Source organism: Takifugu flavidus, chromosome 14 (genome assembly GCF_003711565.1).
Source record: "Takifugu flavidus isolate HTHZ2018 chromosome 14, ASM371156v2, whole genome shotgun sequence".
NCBI lineage: Eukaryota > Metazoa > Chordata > Actinopteri > Tetraodontiformes > Tetraodontidae > Takifugu > Takifugu flavidus.
The window spans coordinates 313,434-333,474 of NC_079533.1; the positions used below are offsets into that span (position 1 = coordinate 313,434).

At 50.8% G+C, this 20,041-nt stretch overlaps 2 protein-coding genes across 22 annotated transcripts in view; one reads left to right on the forward strand and one right to left on the reverse strand.

The window, feature by feature from the left end:
- Positions 1–2,132, reverse strand: part of LOC130537202 (collagenase 3-like) — a 2,469-nt gene extending 337 nt beyond the window's left edge. The window contains exons 1-9 of the mRNA XM_057053807.1: positions 1,916–2,132; positions 1,555–1,802; positions 1,334–1,479; positions 1,090–1,218; positions 828–989; positions 623–749; positions 386–519; positions 148–307; positions 1–61 (exon numbers count right to left, since the gene is read on the reverse strand). The exon at positions 1–61 is cut by the window's left edge and continues 43 nt beyond it. Of these exons, the coding sequence (XP_056909787.1) occupies positions 1–61; positions 148–307; positions 386–519; positions 623–749; positions 828–989; positions 1,090–1,218; positions 1,334–1,479; positions 1,555–1,802; positions 1,916–2,020 (1,272 nt within the window). The 5' untranslated portion in view covers positions 2,021–2,132. The remainder of the gene's footprint in view (positions 62–147; positions 308–385; positions 520–622; positions 750–827; positions 990–1,089; positions 1,219–1,333; positions 1,480–1,554; positions 1,803–1,915) is intronic.
- Positions 1–20,041, forward strand: part of LOC130537196 (ribonuclease inhibitor-like) — a 267,517-nt gene that overhangs the window by 188,571 nt on the left and 58,905 nt on the right. The gene's annotated exons all lie outside the window — the stretch shown is intronic.

Genomic DNA, 20,041 nt, shown 5'->3' on the forward strand with positions numbered 1-20,041 from the left:
AAAAGTCAGGTCAATTCTCTTGGGAAATCCTTCGTCCATTGTTTTTTTGGCCTCATCATATCTGGGGAACCACAGACAGGTATTAGACTCTTTCATGCTCCTGTTCAAATGAAGCAATGATAGTGTGCTAGTTTGCTAATTGCACACCTGTATTGCATGTTGCCGGCAAAAAACAAGATCTTGCCAGACTGTTCGTCATAAAGGGCTGCGTCTATTTTTCTGACTGTCATTGGCAGACCAAAAGTGGAGATTGACTTGGGATAGCCACTGACAGGATCATAACCTCTGAAAGCCCACACCTGACGGTCTGTGATGAGAGACATGAGGATTAGTTACTCCTACTTTGGAAATGCTGACGGATACAAAGACAGAGACAAGTTTGCACCTTTAAAGAGGAAGACTCTATCTGATTCCGGATTCTCAAAAGCAGCATCAATGTTGACAGGAGCACCACGCCAGAAGTTGGCTATCAGGCTCTGCTGTGGTAGGTCACTCTGAGAGGGGCGACGCCAGAGGAACCTGAAACCATCCATCATCCATCAAATGATCAACAGTGTGAATCAAAGCAGCCGCGGCGTCCGGATACATCATGTGAGCGGCTGTTATACAGCGAGGGCCTCACCTGCCCTTGAAGAAGTACATCTCCCCCCTCAGAGTGGTGACAGCATCCAGGACCAGATCTGAGTCACAGGCATCAGGCGTGGTTGGACGTGTCACTCCAGGATCCACTGGACCTTCAGGGTTGGGGCCTGGGCATACATGAAATTATAAACTCAAATTTTAAATTCATGTGAGAAAGAGCTGTGTTTGACCGAAGCAGCTTTTACCGTAAAGAGACTGAATCCCACTGACGTCATCTTGGGGGAGAACAAAAGTGTCTGGGTCATGGAATGTGTATACTGGGAACATGAGGGCACCAGGATCTTGTGAGTGAGACAAGCCCAGGGAGTGTCCGAACTCATGGGCCGCCACCAAGAACAGGACATAACCTGTATCAGCAAAGACAGACTCAGAAGACCGTCCCAACTCCTGACCGTCACACTCACCCAGCCGGCACAGTCCAGGTGGACGGGAACGCGGGACACTGACCTTTTTGTGAGCGGAATGTGAAGAGCTCGTCTTCATCAAAATGAGCATCTCCTCCAATGCCGGGGCCTGGAGCAAAGGCGTGGGCCAGAGTGCCATCGGGGCCATCAAAAGGGTAGGAATCTCCATGGTCTAATAAAAAAATATCAGCACGTCAGGTGTTGCAGCTCATTCAGATGCAGATGGGACGAGTGAACGCAGCACGAGGACGAAGTTGCCCCCCCTACTCAGTCCTTGTCATACTCACACTGTCCTCCAAATAACACCTTGATGTCAGGGTCGCTGGAGACCTTGCTGAACCTCAGTGGGGTAACTTTGGCCCAGACCTGCAGAGCTTTGTCTATGGACTGCTCAATCTCAGCTACAGACATGTCTGGGCTGTAGTTCTCTATCCTGGAGGCCAGGAGAACACACAGATCACCAACCACACCGATGTTGACATGAGGTCTCTTTCTGAAATCCACTCACCTGTAAGTGAGGTGGTTTTTCTTCCATTTGAGGTCATTTCCAGAAATGGAATAAGCACTAGTCTTGATGTCTGGGACTCCACAGCGAGGCTTGCTCATCATCTTCAGTGTGTCAGAATCCAGTCTCCCGGTGATCTCTAAGCCAAAAAACTCTTGCATCTCACGTAGCTTCTGGCTCAGAGGGCTGATCCCACGTCTCACCACTGAGCCATTTTCCTCTTTGAAGTTGAAAAATGTTCTCAGATATTTCTACGGAGAAAAAGAAGTCCTTGATAAACATCAAACCTGAACATCTCCTTCACCTGCGTCTACTTCTGTAAGGTCTTCCTAAAGCAGAAGTTCCACATGAACCAACAACACACCTCTGCAAACTGCTCGTCGAGGTTGGTTCTCTGGGGCAGCGGCACACAGAGGACCGTCAGCACCGTCAGCACCAGGACCAGCAGGACGGCCAGAGAGGGCTTCATGTCTGTCTGTCTGTCTGTCTGTCTGTCTGTCTGTCTGTCTGTCTGTCTGTCTGTCTGTCTGCCTGCCTGCCTGTCTGCCCGCCTGTCTGTCTGTCTGCCGCTGCTCAGCTCTTATAGAGGCTGAGCACAGAGGAAGTGGATCTGCTGCCAGGCCATATATGGAAGACACAGGAAGGTCAAGTGATCTTACAAACAAAATAACAATTGCAGAATGTACAAATTCAACTTTCAACTTTATTTGTCCCCAAAGAGCGACTGGTTTCGCAGCAAGACAGGCAAAAACACACAACAGAACCTGGTGTGGTGGTGGTGGTGGTGGTGGTGGTGGGGGGGGGGGGGGGGGCACTGAATGTTAAGGCATGGAGAATAAGGAATGGCAGGTTGATATTACAACCCCGATACACATTTACCGATACAGTTCAACAACCATAGTAATAAGAAGAAAAAAGATATCAGACAATACATGAGATAACCAAGATCAGTACAATAGTCAGAACCATGAAAGACACCGTCAACACCTATGGCACCATCATCATAATCACCCTACCCTAGGTGACCATCATCATCCTCATTTACAACAGTAGTCACAATAGATTCCAATGCTGCTATCTACCTCCTGGACCTGAGTTTAGGAGGAAAATGGCAGCGGGAATGAATGATCTCCTAAATCTATTGCTCTACTGCTCTTATTTATATAGCGTCTTATACAATCAAAATTGTTTCAAGGCGCTTTCCAGAATCCCAGGGCCTGACCCCAGACAAGCAACAGTGGCAAGGAAAAACTCCTTTAACAGGAAGAAACCTTGAGCAGGACTAGGCTCATGTAGGGGGACCCTCCTGCTGATGGCCGGCTGGGTAAAGAGAGAGGAGAGGAGGGAGGAAGGGTAGAGGATAGGATAGGTAGGAGAGGAGAGGGGGGTAGAGGAGAGGAGAGGTAGAGTGAAGGGGAGGTAGAGGAGAGGAGAAGGAGGAGGAGGGGAAAGAGGAGAGGAAAGAAGAGGAGAGGGAGAGGAGAAGGGAAGGAGAAGGAGAGGAGAGGAGAGGAGAGGAGAGGAGAGGGAGAGGAGAGGCACAGAGCACAGAAACACACACAAAAAATATGCACAATCACTTCAACGGGGCCGGCGGTCATTATGCAGCTCCGATGGCAGTGATACCTGCAAATAGATAGAGGGGGGGGGGGGGGGGGAAGAAGCAGAAAAACTACACAAGAATCAGCATAACTAGTCTGCTTGATGAGGAGAGGAAAGGAGAGGAAAGGAGAGGAAAGGAGAGGAAACCATGACCCAGTGGAGTGACAGAGGCCTGTCAGGTGATCATGTTTCCGGACCCCGGCAGCCTTGGCCTATAACAGCATAGCTAGAATGTGACCTAACGATTAGACGACCCCCTAAGTATGATAATTTGTCTGTCTATGATAGTAACTGGAACTACTGAATTAGTAACAATAAGCTTTTTCAAAGAGGTAGGTTTTGAGTCTGATCTTAAAAGTAGCGATGGAGTCAGCCTCCCGTACCTGGACAGGGAGCTGGTTCCAAAGCAGGGGGGCCTGGTAGCTAAATGCTCGGCCCCCCATTCTACTCCTAGAAACTCTGGGAACCACAAGTAGACCAGCATTCTGAGAGCGGAGCGGTCTATTGGGCTGATAGGGTATCACTAGCTCCTCCAGGTAGGATGGAGCTAGGCCTCTGAGGACCTTGTAGGTCAGAAGAAGGGTTTTAAAAGTTATTCTAAATTTAACGGGCAGCCAATGAAGCGACGCCATTACAGGACTTATGTGATCTCTTTTGTCAATACCTGTCAGAACTCTGGCTGCAGCATTTTGGATCAACTGGAGGCTTCTTAAAGAGTTGTTTGGACACCCTGATAATAAGGAGTTACAATAGTCCAGCCTGGAAGTAACAAATGCATGGACTAACTTTTCAGCATCAGGCTGCATCAGTAGCTTCCTGATCTTTGAGATGTTCCTCAAGTGAAAAAAGGCACTTCTAGAGACTAATTTAATGTGTGAGTTGAAGGAGAGATTTTGATCAAAAGTTACTCCTAGATTCCTCACAGAGAGACTAGATGTTAATGAGATACCATCTAGAGTGATCATGTGATCTAATCTATCCCTGAGAGGTTCAGGACCAAACACCATGACCTCAGTTTTTCCTGGGTTAAGGAGGAGGAAATTTGAAGACATCCAGGACTTTATGTCTTTAAGACAGGTCTGGAGCTTCACTAACTTCTCTGTCTCCTCGGGTTTCATGGATAAATAGAGCTGAGTGTCATCAGCATAACAATGAAAATTTATCCCATGCTGCCGAATAATGTTCCCTAAGGGAAGCATGTACAATGTGAAGAGGATTGGTCCGAGTACGGAACCTTGAGGAACTCCATGGCTAACCCTACTGTATGAGGAGGGAACGCCGTGGACATGGGCAAACTGGTATCTATCAGATAAGTATGATCTAAACCAGTCTAGTGCTGTCCCTTTAATCCCAATCACATGTTCCAGTCTCTGTAACAGGATGCTGTGATCAACTGTATCAAAAGCAGCACTGAGGTCCAGCAGAACCAGCATAGAGACCAGTCCATGATCGGAAGCTATGAGAAGATCATTAGTGACTTTAAGAAGTGCTGTTTCTGTGCTGTGGTGAGCTCTAAAGCCTGACTGAAACATCTCAAACAGGCTGTTCCTCTGCAGGTGCTCCAGTAACTGAGTCACCACCACCTTCTCTAGAACTTTAGAGATAAAAGGAAGGTTGGATATTGGCCTATAATTTCCCAAGACATCAGGATCCAGTGATGGTTTTTTAAGCAACGGCTTAATCACTGCCACCTTGTAGGACCGGGGTACATAACCTGACACTAAAGAACCATTGATCTGGTCCAGGATAGAACTGCCTATCAGTGGTAGAACATCCTTCAACAGGTGTGTTGGGATGGGATCTAAAAGACACGTAGTGGTCTTGGATTTCTGAATTAGCGATGACGCCTCAGAAAAATATATAGGGCTGAAGGAGCTTAAGGGCTCGTTGGAGACCCTGCATGTTCCCACAGTCGGCACATCTGGTGATGGTCCAGTTGTTGGGATGGCCTGGTTAGCTTTCTCTCTGATAGCTAGAACTTTATCAGTGAAGAAGCTCATGAAGTCTTCACCACTAAGGGAAGAAGGGATACGTGGATCTAAAACACTGTGACTCTTGGTTAATTTGGCCACAGTGCTGAAGAGAAACCTGGGGTTGTTCTTATTTTCCTCAATCAAAGAAGAAAAATAAGCTGTTCTAGCCTTGCGAAGGGCCTTTTTGTAAACTAATAGACAGTCTTTCAGGCTACATGGTAGCTGTCTATCTTACAAGAATGCCACTTCCTTTCCAGTCTTCGCACTTTCTGCTTGAGGGTCCTGATATGTGAATTATACCAGGGGGCACACCTCCTCTGATTTACTATTTTCTTTTTCAGGGGGGCAACAGAATCAAGCGTGATTCTCAGTGAGGTTGCTGCACCTTCAGCAATAGAGTCAACCTCAGCAGGGCTCAGATTATAATGATTGATCCCTGGGGAAACACACGGTGGTCCTGGGATCAGCACAGGGATCACTTCCTTAAACTTAACTACAGCATTATCTGAAAGACATCTGCTATAGTAAGACTTTGTTCTGAGCATAGAAGAATCCTTAATCATAAATGTAAAAGTGATCAAAGAGTGGTCTGACAGGAGTGGGTTCTGAGGGAACACTGACACATGTTCTACCTCAACACCATAAGTCAGGACTAGATCTAGGGTGTGGTTAAAGCTGTGAGTTGGTTGGTTTATCTGCTGGAGGAAACCAACTGACTCAAGTAATGAAATGAAGCCATTTCTAAAGCTGTCGTTTATAACGTCCATATGGATGTTAAAGTCTCCAATGATAATGACTTTTTCCGTTCTAAGGACCAAGTCAGATAAGAAATCAGAGAACTCAGACAGGAACTCTGAATGTGGCCCAGCAGGGGGCCGATATACTACTACAAACAGAAGTGGCTTTTCTGTCCTCCAGTTCAGATGAGTGATGCCAAGAGTCAGGCTTTCAAATGAACTGAAGCTGTGTTTTGGTCTGGGATTAATTAATAACTTGGAGTGATAGATTGCTGCCACTCCCCCTCCTCGACCAGTAACACGTGGAATATGATAATTAAGATGGGTAGGAGGAGTAGATTCATTTAAGCTAACATACTCCTCCTCCTGAAGCCAGGTCTCAGTAAGACAAAATAAATCAATGTGATGATCCGCTATCAGGTCGTGCACTAACAGGGATTTACACAAAAGAGATCTAATATTTAACAGTCTACACTTAATTGTGATATTAGTTTCTCCAACTTGTGCTTCAGTATTAATTTTAATAAGATTTTGGTGATTGACCGCTCTGCTCTGTGCTTGGTGAACTTTTAACCGTGGAACAGAGACTACCTCTATAGTGTTAAATATGTTATTGTTGGTGGATGAGGGTTCTAAGGAAGCAGCAGAGAGGTGTGTAAGACCACAACTCTGCATCCTGGTCTGGACCCTGGATTGTCAGGTCACTTTGGGTCTAATAAAATTAGCCAGATTACTAGAAATGAGAGAAGCGCCATCTCGAGTGGGATGGACACCGTCTCTCCTAATCAGACCAGGTTTTCCCCAGAAGGTGCTCCAATTGTCTATAAAGGCCACCTGGTTTTCGGGGCACCACCGTGACAGCCAGCGACTAAGCGATGACATGCGGCTAAACATCTCATCGCTGGCCAGATTGGGGAGGGGACCAGAGAATGCTACGGAGTCCGACATCGTTTTTGCGTAGTTACACACCGACTTCAAGTTAATTTTAGTGACCTCCGACTGACGAAGCCGGGTGTCGTTGGCTCCGACGTGAATAATAACTTTACCAAATTTACGATTACGTCTCGCCAGCAGCCATAAATTTGCTTCTATGTCGCCCGCTCTGGCCCCCGGAATGCACTTAACTATGGTCGCTGGAGTCGGCTTCACGTAGCGCAAAACAGAGTCGCCAATTACCAGGGTCGGTTTCTCAGTGGGTGTGTCGCCGAGTGGGGAAAAGCGGTTAGCCACGGGAAGCGGTTGGTGGTGCACCGTGGGCCTTTGTTTTGGGCTACGCTTCCTACGAACCGTCACCCAGCCGCCCTGGCTAGCCGGCTGCTCGGCTGCTGCCGGGGGACCGCTAGCTGTAGCTACGCTAGGCGGCTCCGCAGCAGCTAGCTTACCCTGGCTACCTGACGCAACTCCAGCTAACTCCAAGCTGCGGAACCGCGTCTCAAGCTCGCTAAGTCTCGCCTCCATAGCCATAAATAAACTACACTTCTTGCACCTATTCCCTTCACTAAGGGAGGCAGAGGAGTAACTAAACATTTCACACTCTGAACAGACAAAGACACCGGGTGAAACAGACGGTGAGGCCATGCTAACGCTAGTGATCGGCGAAGCCCTGTATTTGTTTAATATGGGTTGTTTCTTACTGTTGATATCAGGTGACTAGAATGTCTCAAGTGTTCAAAATTTTAAGTAAAGTGAATACAACACACCAAGTGTTCAATATTAAGTGAATACAACACACCAAGTGTTCAATATTAAGTGAATACAACACACCAAGTGTTCAATATTAAGTGAATACGGCACCCCGTGCACAATGCAACCAACGAACGATAGAAGAGACAGGAAGTGACGCAATACTCACACGATACAGGAAGTGACGCAATACTCAGTGACTTTACCAAGAAAAGGATGGCTAACACGCTTGATAAAATTGCCTCAACCCCTCAGCACCTGTCTATTATACAAGTCAGTGAGGCTACTTAGCAGACACAAATTTTACTACTAACCTTCACTATATGGGTGGATGGATGGATGATGGATGGATGGATGGATGGATGGATGATGGATGGATGGATGGATGGATGGATGGCTGGATGGATGATGGATGGATGGATGATGGATGGATGGATGGTGGATGGATGATGGATGATGGATGGGTGGACGGTGTTATTGACATGTCGACCTCTATTTTGAAAGCACTTCCTGTTTGACAAGAATTGAGCGCAGTGTTTCCTGAGTGCTTTTGTAACAGACAGCAGTGAAAGAGTCACCATTTCTTCATCATCAGCACCATTTCTTCATCATCGTCACCATTTCTTCATCATCAGCACCATTTCTTCGTTATCATCACCATTTCTTCATCATCGTCACCATTTCTTCGTCATCATCACCATTTCTTCATCATCGTCACCATTTCTTCATCCTCTTCCTCATTGTGAGAGACGCTGCAGCAGCCTCACACTGGAGTTAGACATATGGAGACAATGTAGTGTGCATTCATAATAGCAGTAGTAGTTGGCTCCGCCCACACAGGTAGGGGACATTAACGGTTACTAGAACACCTGTAGGGTGGAGGGAGCGTGTGGACAGAGTCCTCCATATCAGCACTCTTGGAGGGTCTCTGGTCCAACAGTCTCCTAACAGCTGTTGACCCATAAAGAGCTCCCAGTGGGCGACTGGGCGAGGGCCAGTGTGGAGCCCAGGCTAGTACAGAGAGAACATGCAAACAAGCTGACCTTGAACCCAGAACTTTCTTGACCTGAGCTGATGATGCTCCTGCACCACATGCAGCCAGAATGATGGATCATCAAGTCTTCATAAAACCAGGCTCAACAGCATTCTTACTTCACAATCAGTTTTACAAGCCTACCTGTCATACGAGGGAAACTCTTTTCCTCCTTTACTCAGACTATTTACAGCTGCAGTCAAGTTAAAAATCAGATAAAACCACAAAGGAAAGGTGTAACGTTTGCAGTTGTAGGTGCAGACTGCTGGAGGACAACGTGAAGACCCTAGGGTTAGGGTCCAGGATGACTGATGGGTTAGGGTTAGGGTCCAGGATGACTGATGGGTTAGGGTCCAGGATGGCTGATGGGTTAGTGTTAGGGTCCAGGATGACTGATGGGTTAGTGTTAGGGTCCAGGATGACTGATGGGTTAGGGTCCAGGATGACTGATGGGTTAGGGTCCAGGATGACTGATGGGTTAGGGTCCAGGATGACTGATGGGTTAGGGTCCGGATGACTGATGATGGGTTAGAGTTAGGGTCCAGGATGACTGATGGGTTAGTGTTAGGGTCCAGGATGACTGATGGGTTAGGGTCCAGGATGACTGATGGGTTAGGGTCCAGGATGGCTGATGGGTTAGGGTCCAGGACTGATGGGTTAGGGTCCAGGATGGCTGATGGGTTAAGGTCCAGGATGGCTGATGGGTTAGGGTCCAGGATGACTGATGGGTTAGGGTCCAGGATGACTGATGGGTTAGGGTCCAGGATGGCTGATGGGTTAGGGTCCAAGATGGCTGATGGGTTAGGGTCCAGGATGGCTGATGGGTTAAGGTCCAGGATGGCTGATGGGTTAGGGTCCAGGATGACTGATGGGTTAGGGTCCAGGATGGCTGATGGGTTAGGGTCCAGGATGGCTGATGGGTTAGGGTCCAGGATGACTGATGGGTTAGGGTCCAGGATGGCTGATGGGTTAGGGTCCAGGATGGCTGATGGGTTAGGGTCCAGGATGACTGATGGGTTAGGGTCCAGGATGGCTGATGGGTTAGGGTCCAGGATGGCTGATGGGTTAGTGTTAGGGTCCAGGATGACTGATGGGTTAGGGTCCAGGATGGCTGATGGGTTAGGGTCCAGGATGGCTGATGGGTTAGGGTCCAGGATGGCTGATGGGTTAAGGTCCAGGATGGCTGATGGGTTAGGGTCCAGGATGACTGATGGGTTAGGGTCCAGGATGGCTGATGGGTTAGTGTTAGGGTCCAGGATGGCTGATGGGTTAGGGTTAGGGTCCAGGATGACTGATGGGTTAGGGTCCAGGATGACTGATGGGTTAGTGTTAGGGTCCAGGATGACTGATGGGTTAGGGTCCAGGATGACTGATGGGTTAGGGTCCAGGATGGCTGATGGGTTGGGGTCCAGAATGGCTGATGGGTTAGGGTCCAGGATGACTGATGGGTTAGGGTCCAGGATGGCTGATGGGTTAGGGTCCAGGATGGCTGATGGGTTAGGGTCCAGGGTGACTGATGGGTTAGGGTCCAGGATGGCTGATGGGTTAGGGTCCAGGGTGACTGATGGGTTAGGGTCCAGGATGACTGATGGGTTAGAGTTAGGGTCCAGGATGACTGATGGGTTAGAGTTAGGGTCCAGGGTGACTGATGGGTTAGGGTTAGGGTCCAGGATGACTGATGGGTTAGGGTCCAGGATGACTGATGGGTTAGAGTTAGGGTCCAGGATAACTGATGGGTTAGGGTCCAGGATAACTGATGGGTTAGGGTCCAGGATGACTGATGGGTTAGGGTCCAGGATGACTGATGGGTTAGGGTTAGGGTCCAGGATGACTGATGGGTTAGGGTCCAGGATGACTGATGGGTTAGGGTTAGGGTCCAGGATGACTGATGGGTTAGGGTCCAGGATGACTGATGGGTTAGGGTCCAGGATGGCTGATGGGTTAGGGTCCAGGATGGCTGATGGGTTGGGGTCCAGAATGGCTGATGGGTTAGGGTCCAGGATGACTGATGGGTTAGGGTCCAGGATGGATGGCTGATGGGTTAGGGTCCAGGATGACTGATGGGTTAGGGTCCAGGATGGCTGATGGGTTAGGGTCCAGGATGGCTGATGGGTTAGGGTCCAGGATGGCTGATGGGTTAAGGTCCAGGATGGCTGATGGGTTAGGGTCCAGGGTGACTGATGGGTTAGGGTCCAGGATGGCTGATGGGTTAGGGTCCAGGGTGACTGATGGGTTAGGGTCCAGGATGACTGATGGGTTAGAGTTAGGGTCCAGGATGACTGATGGGTTAGGGTTAGGGTCCAGGATGACTGATGGGTTAGGGTCCAGGATGACTGATGGGTTAGAGTTAGGGTCCAGGATGACTGATGGGTTAGGGTTAGGGTCCAGGATGACTGATGGGTTAGGGTTAGGGTCCAGGATGACTGATGGGTTAGGGTCCAGGATGACTGATGGGTTAGAGTCCAGGATGACTGATGGGTTAGGGTCCAGGATGACTGATGGGTTAGAGTCCAGGATGACTGATGGGTTAGGGTCCAGGATGACTGATGGGTTAGGGTCCAGGATAACTGATGGGTTAGGGTCCAGGATAACTGATGGGTTAGGGTCCAGGATGACTGATGGGTTAGGGTCCAGGATGACTGATGGGTTAGGGTTAGGGTCCAGGATGACTGATGGGTTAGGGTCCAGGATGACTGATGGGTTAGGGTTAGGGTCCAGGATCACTGATGGGTTAGGGTCCAGGATGACTGATGGGTTAGGGTCCAGGATGGCTGATGGGTTAGGGTCCAGGATGACTGATGGGTTAGGGTCCAGGATGGCTGATGGGTTAGGGTCCAGGATGGCTGATGGGTTAAGGTCCAGGATGGCTGATGGGTTAGGGTCCAGGGTGACTGATGGGTTAGGGTCCAGGATGACTGATGGGTTAGTGTTAGGGTCCAGGATGACTGATGGGTTAGGGTCCAGGATGACTGATGGGTTAGGGTCCAGGATGACTGATGGGTTAGGGTCCAGGATGGCTGATGGGTTAGGGTCCAGGATGGCTGATGGGTTGGGGTCCAGAATGGCTGATGGGTTAGGGTCCAGGATGACTGATGGGTTAGGGTCCAGGATGCTGATGGGTTAGGGTCCAGGATGACTGATGGGTTAGGGTCCAGGATGGCTGATGGGTTAGGGTCCAGGATGGCTGATGGGTTAAGGTCCAGGATGGCTGATGGGTTAGGGTCCAGGGTGACTGATGGGTTAGGGTCCAGGATGACTGATGGGTTAGTGTTAGGGTCCAGGATGACTGATGGGTTAGGGTCCAGGATGACTGATGGGTTAGGGTCCAGGATGACTGATGGGTTAGGGTCCAGGATGGCTGATGGGTTAGGGTCCAGGATGGCTGATGGGTTGGGGTCCAGAATGGCTGATGGGTTAGGGTCCAGGATGACTGATGGGTTAGGGTCCAGGATGGCTGATGGGTTAGGGTCCAGGATGACTGATGGGTTAGGGTCCAGGATGGCTGATGGGTTAGGGTCCAGGATGGCTGATGGGTTAGGGTCCAGGATGGCTGATGGGTTAAGGTCCAGGATGGCTGATGGGTTAGGGTCCAGGGTGACTGATGGGTTAGGGTCCAGGATGGCTGATGGGTTAGGGTCCAGGATGACTAATGGGTTAGAGTTAGGGTCCAGGATGACTGATGGGTTAGAGTTAGGGTCCAGGGTGACTGATGGGTTAGGGTTAGGGTCCAGGATGACTGATGGGTTAGAGTTAGGGTCCAGGATAACTGATGGGTTAGGGTCCAGGAAACTGATGGGTTAGAGTTAGGGTCCAGGGTGACTGATGGGTTAGGGTTAGGGTCCAGGATGACTGATGGGTTAGAGTTAGGGTCCAGGATAACTGATGGTTAGGGTCCAGGATAACTGATGGGTTAGGGTCCAGGATGACTGATGGGTTAGGGTCCAGGATGACTGATGGGTTAGGGTTAGGGTCCAGGATGACTGATGGGTTAGGGTCCAGGATGACTGATGGGTTAGGGTTAGGGTCCAGGATGACTGATGGGTTAGGGTCCAGGATGGCTGATGGGTTAGGGTCCAGGATGGCTGATGGGTTGGGGTCCAGAATGGCTGATGGGTTAGGGTCCAGGATGACTGATGGGTTAGGGTCCAGGATGGCTGATGGGTTAGGGTCCAGGATGACTGATGGGTTAGGGTCCAGGATGGCTGATGGGTTAGGGTCCAGGATGGCTGATGGGTTAGGGTCCAGGATGACTGATGGGTTAGAGTTAGGGTCCAGGATGACTGATGGGTTAGGGTCCAGGATGACTGATGGGTTAGAGTTAGGGTCCAGGATGACTGATGGGTTAGGGTTAGGGTCCAGGATGACTGATGGGTTAGGGTTAGGGTCCAGGATGACTGATGGGTTAGGGTCCAGAATGACTGATGGGTTAGGGTCCAGGATGACTGATGGGTTAGAGTCCAGGATGACTGATGGGTTAGGGTCCAGGATGACTGATGGGTTAGGGTCCAGGATAACTGATGGGTTAGGGTCCAGGATAACTGATGGGTTAGGGTCCAGGATGACTGATGGGTTAGGGTCCAGGATGACTGATGGGTTAGGGTTAGGGTCCAGGATGACTGATGGGTTAGGGTCCAGGATGACTGATGGGTTAGGGTCCAGGATGACTGATGGGTTAGGGCTAGGGTCCAGGATGACTGATGGGTTAGGGTCCAGGATGACTGATGGGTTAGGGTTAGGGTCCAGGATGACTGATGGGTTAGGGTCCAGGATGGCTGATGGGTTAGGGTCCAGGATGGCTGATGGGTTGGGGTCCAGAATGGCTGATGGGTTAGGGTCCAGGATGACTGATGGGTTAGGGTCCAGGATGGCTGATGGGTTAGGGTCCAGGATGACTGATGGGTTAGGGTCCAGGATGGCTGATGGGTTTGGGTCCAGGATGGCTGATGGGTTAGGGTCCAGAATGGCTGATGGGTTAGGGTCCAGGATGACTGATGGGTTAGGGTCCAGGATGGCTGATGGGTTAGGGTCCAGGATGACTGATGGGTTAGGGTCCAGGATGGCTGATGGGTTAGGGTCCAGGATGGCTGATGGGTTAGGGTCCAGGATGGCTGATGGGTTAAGGTCCAGGATGGCTGATGGGTTAGGGTCCAGGGTGACTGATGGGTTAGGGTCCAGGATGGCTGATGGGTTAGGGTCCAGGGTGGACTGATGGGTTAGGGTCCAGGATGGCTGATGGGTTAGAGTTAGGGTCCAGGATGACTGATGGGTTAGGGTAGGGTCCAGGATGACTGATGGGTTAGGGTCCAGGATGACTGATGGGTTAGGGTCCAGGATGGCTGATGGGTTAGGGTTAGGGTCCAGGATGACTGATGGGTTAGGGTCCAGGATGACTGATGGGTTAGGGTCCAGGATGACTGATGGGTTAGGGCTAGGGTCCAGGATGACTGATGGGTTAGGGTCCAGGATGACTGATGGGTTAGGGTTAGGGTCCAGGATGACTGATGGGTTAGGGTCCAGGATGGCTGATGGTTGGTAGGGTCCAGGATGGCTGATGGGTTGGGGTCCAGAATGGCTGATGGGTTAGGGTCCAGGATGACTGATGGGTTAGGGTCCAGGATGGCTGATGGGTTAGGGTCCAGGATGACTGATGGGTTAGGGTCCAGGATGGCTGATGGGTTGGGTCCAGGATGGCTGATGGGTTAGGGTCCAGAATGGCTGATGGGTTAGGGTCCAGGATGACTGATGGGTTAGGGTCCAGGATGGCTGATGGGTTAGGGTCCAGGATGACTGATGGGTTAGGGTCCAGGATGGCTGATGGGTTAGGGTCCAGGATGGCTGATGGGTTAGGGTCCAGGATGGCTGATGGGTTAAGGTCCAGGATGGCTGATGGTTAGGGTCCAGGGTGACTGATGGGTTAGGGTCCAGGATGGCTGATGGGTTAGGGTCCAGGGTGACTGATGGGTTAGGGTCCAGGATGGCTGATGGGTTAGAGTTAGGGTCCAGGATGACTGATGGGTTAGGGTTAGGGTCCAGGATGACTGATGGGTTAGGGTCCAGGATGACTGATGGGTTAGGGTCCAGGATGGCTGATGGGTTAGGGTCCAGGATGACTGATGGGTTAGGGTCCAGGATGGCTGATGGGTTAGGGTCCAGGATGGCTGATGGGTTAGGGTCCAGGATGGCTGATGGGTTAAGGTCCAGGATGGCTGATGGGTTAGGGTCCAGGGTGACTGATGGGTTAGGGTCCAGGATGGTGATGGGTTAGGGTCCAGGATGACTGATGGGTTAGGGTCCAGGATGACTGATGGGTTAGAGTTAGGGTCCAGGATGACTGATGGGTTAGGGTTAGGGTCCAGGATGACTGATGGGTTAGGGTCCAGGATGACTGATGGGTTAGAGTTAGGGTCCAGGATGACTGATGGGTTAGGGTCCAGGATGACTGATGGGTTAGAGTTAGGGTCCAGGATGACTGATGGGTTAGGGTTAGGGTCCAGGATGACTGATGGGTTAGGGTTAGGGTCCAGGATGACTGATGGTTAGGGTCCAGGATGACTGATGGGTTAGAGTCCAGGATGACTGATGGGTTAGGGTCCAGGATGACTGATGGGTTAGAGTCCAGGATGACTGATGGGTTAGGGTCCAGGATGACTGATGGGTTAGGGTCCAGGATAACTGATGGGTTAGGGTCCAGGATAACTGGGGTTAGGGTCCAGGATGACTGATGGGTTAGGGTCCAGGATGACTGATGGGTTAGGTTAGGGTCCAGGATGACTGATGGGTTAGGGTCCAGGATGACTGATGGGTTAGGGTCCAGGATGACTGATGGGTTAGGGCTAGGGTCCAGGATGACTGATGGGTTAGGGTCCAGGATGACTGATGGGTTAGGGTTCGGGTCCAGGATGACTGATGGGTTAGGGTCCAGGATGGCTGATGGGTTAGGGTCCAGGATGGCTGATGGGTTGGGGTCCAGAATGGCTTATGGGTTAGGGTCCAGGATGACTGATGGGTTAGGGTCCAGGATAACTGATGGGTTAGGGTCCAGGATGACTGATGGGTTAGGGTCCAGGATGACTGATGGGTTAGGGTTAGGGTCCAGGATGACTGATGGGTTAGGGTCAGGATGACTGATGGGTTAGGGTCCAGGATGATGATGGGTAGGGCTAGGGTCCAGGATGACTGATGGGTTAGGGTCCAGGATGACTGATGGGTTAGGGTTCGGGTCCAGGATGACTGATGGGTAGGGTCCAGGATGGCTGATGGGTTAGGGTCCAGGATGGCTGATGGGTTGGGGTCCAGAATGGCTATGGGTTAGGGTCCAGGATGACTGATGGGTTAGGGTCCAGGATGGCTGATGGGTTAGGGTCCAGGATGACTGATGGGTTAGGGTCAGGATGGCTGATGGGTTAGGGTCCAGGATGACTGATGGGTTAGGGTCCAGGATGGCTGATGGGTTAGGGTCCAGGATGGCTGATGGGTTAGGGTCCAGAATGGCTGATGGGTTAGGGTCCAGGATGACTGATGGGTTAGGGTCCAGGATGGCTGATGGGTTGAGGTAGGGTCCAGGATGGCTGATGGGTTAGGGTCCAGGATGGCTGATGGGTTAGGGTCCAGGATGGCTGATGGGTAAGGTCCAGGATGGCTGATGGGTTAGGGTCCAGGGTGACTGATGGGTTAGGGTCCAGGATGGCTGATGGGTTAGGGTCCAGGGTTGGCTGATGGGTTTGGGTCCAGGATGGCTGATGGGTTAGGGTCCAGAATGGCTGATGGGTTAGGGTCCAGGATGACTGATGGGTTAGGGTCCAGGATGGCTGATGGGTTAGGGTCCAGGATGACTGATGGGTTAGGGTCCAGGATGGCTGATGGGTTAGGGTCCAGGATGGCTGATGGGTTAGGGTCCAGGATGGCTGATGGGTTAAGGTCCAGGATGGCTGATGGGTTAGGGTCCAGGGTGACTGATGGGTTAGGGTCCAGGATGGCTGATGGGTTAGGGTCCAGGGTGACTGATGGGTTAGGGTCCAGGATGGCTGATGGGTTAGAGGTTAGGGTCCAGGATGACTGATGGGTTAGGGTCCAGGGAGGGCTTATGATGGGTTAGGGTCCAGGATGGTTAGCAATGGCTGAGGTTAGGGTCCAGGATGGTGATGGGTTAAGGTCCAGGATGGCTGATGGGTTAGGGTCCAGGGTGACTGATGGTTAGGGTCCAGGATGGCTGATGGGTTAGGGTCCAGGTGACTGATGGGTTAGGGTCCAGGATGGCTGATGGGTAGAGGTTAGGGTACCAGGATGACTGATGGGTTAGGGTTAGGGTCCAGGATGACTGATGGGTTAGGGTCCAGGATGACTGATGGGTTAGGGTCCAGGATGGTGATGGGAGGGTTAGGGTCCAGGATGACTGATGGGTTAGGGTCCAGGATGGTGATGGGTTAGGTCCAGGATGGACTGATGGGTTAGGGTCCCAGATATGAGGCTGATGGGTTAGGGTCCAGGATGGACTGATGGGTTAGGGTCCAGGGTGACTGATGGGTTAGGGTCCAGGATGGCTGATGGGTTAGGGTCCAGGATGACTGATGGGTTAGGGTCCAGGATGACTGATGGGTTAGAGTTAGGGTCCAGGATGACTGATGGGTTAGGGTTAGGGTCCAGGATGACTGATGGGTTAGGGTCCAGGATGACTGATGGGTTAGAGTTAGGGTCCAGGATGACTGATGGGTTAGGGTCCAGGATGACTGATGGGTTAGAGTTAGGGTCCAGGATGACTGATGGGTTAGGGTTAGGGTCCAGGATGACTGATGGGTTAGGGTTAGGGTCCAGGATGACTGATGGGTTAGGGTCCAGGATGACTGATGGGTTAGAGTCCAGGATGACTGATGGGTTAGGGTCCAGGATGACTGATGGGTTAGAGTCCAGGATGACTGATGGGTTAGGGTCCAGGATGACTGATGGGTTAGGGTCCAGGATAACTGATGGGTTAGGGTCCAGGATAACTGATGGTTAGGGTCCAGGATGACTGATGGGTTAGGGTCCAGGATGACTGATGGGTTAGGGTTAGGGTCCAGGATGACTGATGGGTTAGGGTCCAGGATGACTGATGGGTTAGGGTCCAGGATGACTGATGGGTTAGGGCTAGGGTCCAGGATGACTGATGGGTTAGGGTCCAGGATGACTGATGGGTTAGGGTTCGGGTCCAGGATGACTGATGGGTTAGGGTCCAGGATGGCTGATGGGTTAGGGTCCAGGATGGCTGATGGGTTGGGGTCCAGAATGGCTTATGGGTTAGGGTCCAGGATGACTGATGGGTTAGGGTCCAGGATGGCTGATGGGTTAGGGTCCAGGATGACTGATGGGTTAGGGTCCAGGATGGCTGATGGGTTAGGGTCCAGGATGACTGATGGGTTAGGGTCCAGGATGGCTGATGGGTTAGGGTCCAGGATGGCTGATGGGTTAGGGTCCAGAATGGCTGATGGGTTAGGGTCCAGGATGACTGATGGGTTAGGGTCCAGGATGGCTGATGGGTTAGGGTCCAGGATGGCTGATGGGTTAGGGTCCAGGATGGCTGATGGGTTAGGGTCCAGGATGGCTGATGGGTTAAGGTCCAGGATGGCTGATGGGTTAGGGTCCAGGGTGACTGATGGGTTAGGGTCCAGGATGGCTGATGGGTTAGGGTCCAGGGTGACTGATGGGTTAGGGTCCAGGATGACTGATGGGTTAGAGTTAGGGTCCAGGATGACTGATGGGTTAGGGTTAGGGTCCAGGATGACTGATGGGTTAGGGTCCAGGATGACTGATGGGTTAGAGTTAGGGTCCAGGATGACTGATGGGTTAGGGTTAGGGTCCAGGATGACTGATGGGTTAGGGTCCAGGATGACTAATGGGTTAGAGTCCAGGATGACTGATGGGTTAGGGTCCAGGATGACTGATGGGTTAGAGTCCAGGATGACTGATGGGTTAGGGTCCAGGATGACTGATGCGTTAGGGCAGGATAACTGATGGGTTAGGGTCCAGGATAACTGATGGGTTAGGGTCCAGGATGACTGATGGGTTAGGGTTAGGGTCCAGGATGACTGATGGGTTAGGGTCCAGGATGACTGATGGGTTAGGGTCCAGGATGACTGATGGGTTAGGGTTAGGGTCCAGGATGACTGTGGGTTAGGGTCCAGGATGACTGATGGGTTAGGGTTAGGGTCCAGGATGACTGATGGGTTAGGGTCCAGGATGACTGATGGGTTAGGGTCCAGGATGACTGATGCGTTAGGGTCCAGGATAACTGATGGGTTAGGGTCCAGGATGACTGATGGGTTAGGGTCCAGGATGAGTGATGGGTTAGGGTCCAGGATGACTGATGGGTTAGTGTTAGGGTCCAGGATGACTGATGTTGACAAGTTATTCTTAAGTGAAGGCAAGACAGTTGTTCTGAAACATATATTCCTAAATAAAGTGAGAGGACTTCCACTTTAGGCCAGGGGAGCTCAGCCTGCCTGTAGCCTCTGTTTTCCTTCATTGAACACCGAAGGGTGAGACGCGCTGCTCTGTTTAGCACCAACTGCTGGGCTTGACCAGAGCACCGAACATGAATCGAGATGAGAACCAGCGCTTGAGTAACCTGCCAGGTGGTGTTAGGCGTAAGGAAGGAGGAGCATCTTCTATCATGGACATAGTCCTCATTTTTCCTACAATTCCATCTAGATGTTTTGCCCATATAACTTACTGGGAAGGTTCACCCCCAGGAGTTTAACCTCATTGACTTGGTCAATACAGCTGCCAGTTATGGAGATACATCATTTAAAATCTTGATCCCAAAACAATACATTTGGTTTTTGATACATTTGAACTTAAACAGTTATTGGCTACCCAATCTGTAATAAGTGTAATTCCATTTTGAAGGGGAAGATTTACCTCCTCCACACTGATGACATCTATACAGTTGAACCATCTGCAAACATCGCCAAGCGGGCTTCTCAGAGCAAAAATATCCTTGGAAATACTGGAGTAGAGCAACGGGCCTAAGCAACTCCCCTGGGGAACACCCCACTGGACTGTCTTTACATTAGGAAAAGTGCCATTAAAGAGAACCATTTGTGATCTCTTAGGTAAGTAGGCCTAACCCTCATCCTATGAAGAGTCATTTCAGGATTTAGCAAATCAAATGCAGCACTAAACCCAGAAGCACAACAGCTGCTCTCATTTCTGTCAGTATCAGATCTGTTGGAGTGATGAAGAAACTGTAGGATTGGAGTTTCCAGAAGTTCAATCCAGATGTTTTTTGGGATTGTTTCCACATCTTTTCTGAAAACCTGCTTCACACTCACAGAACCCTACACACGCAGCGCCTCATCCCCATCACAAGCACTGTTTTGCTGGCCTAGCATGGCCACTCCAGCATCGGCTGCTGTATCTCCACTCACTGGCAGGATGAGCTGTTGTTCTTGCTCACTGGTTTGCTCTTCTCTCCAAATCAGATGAGA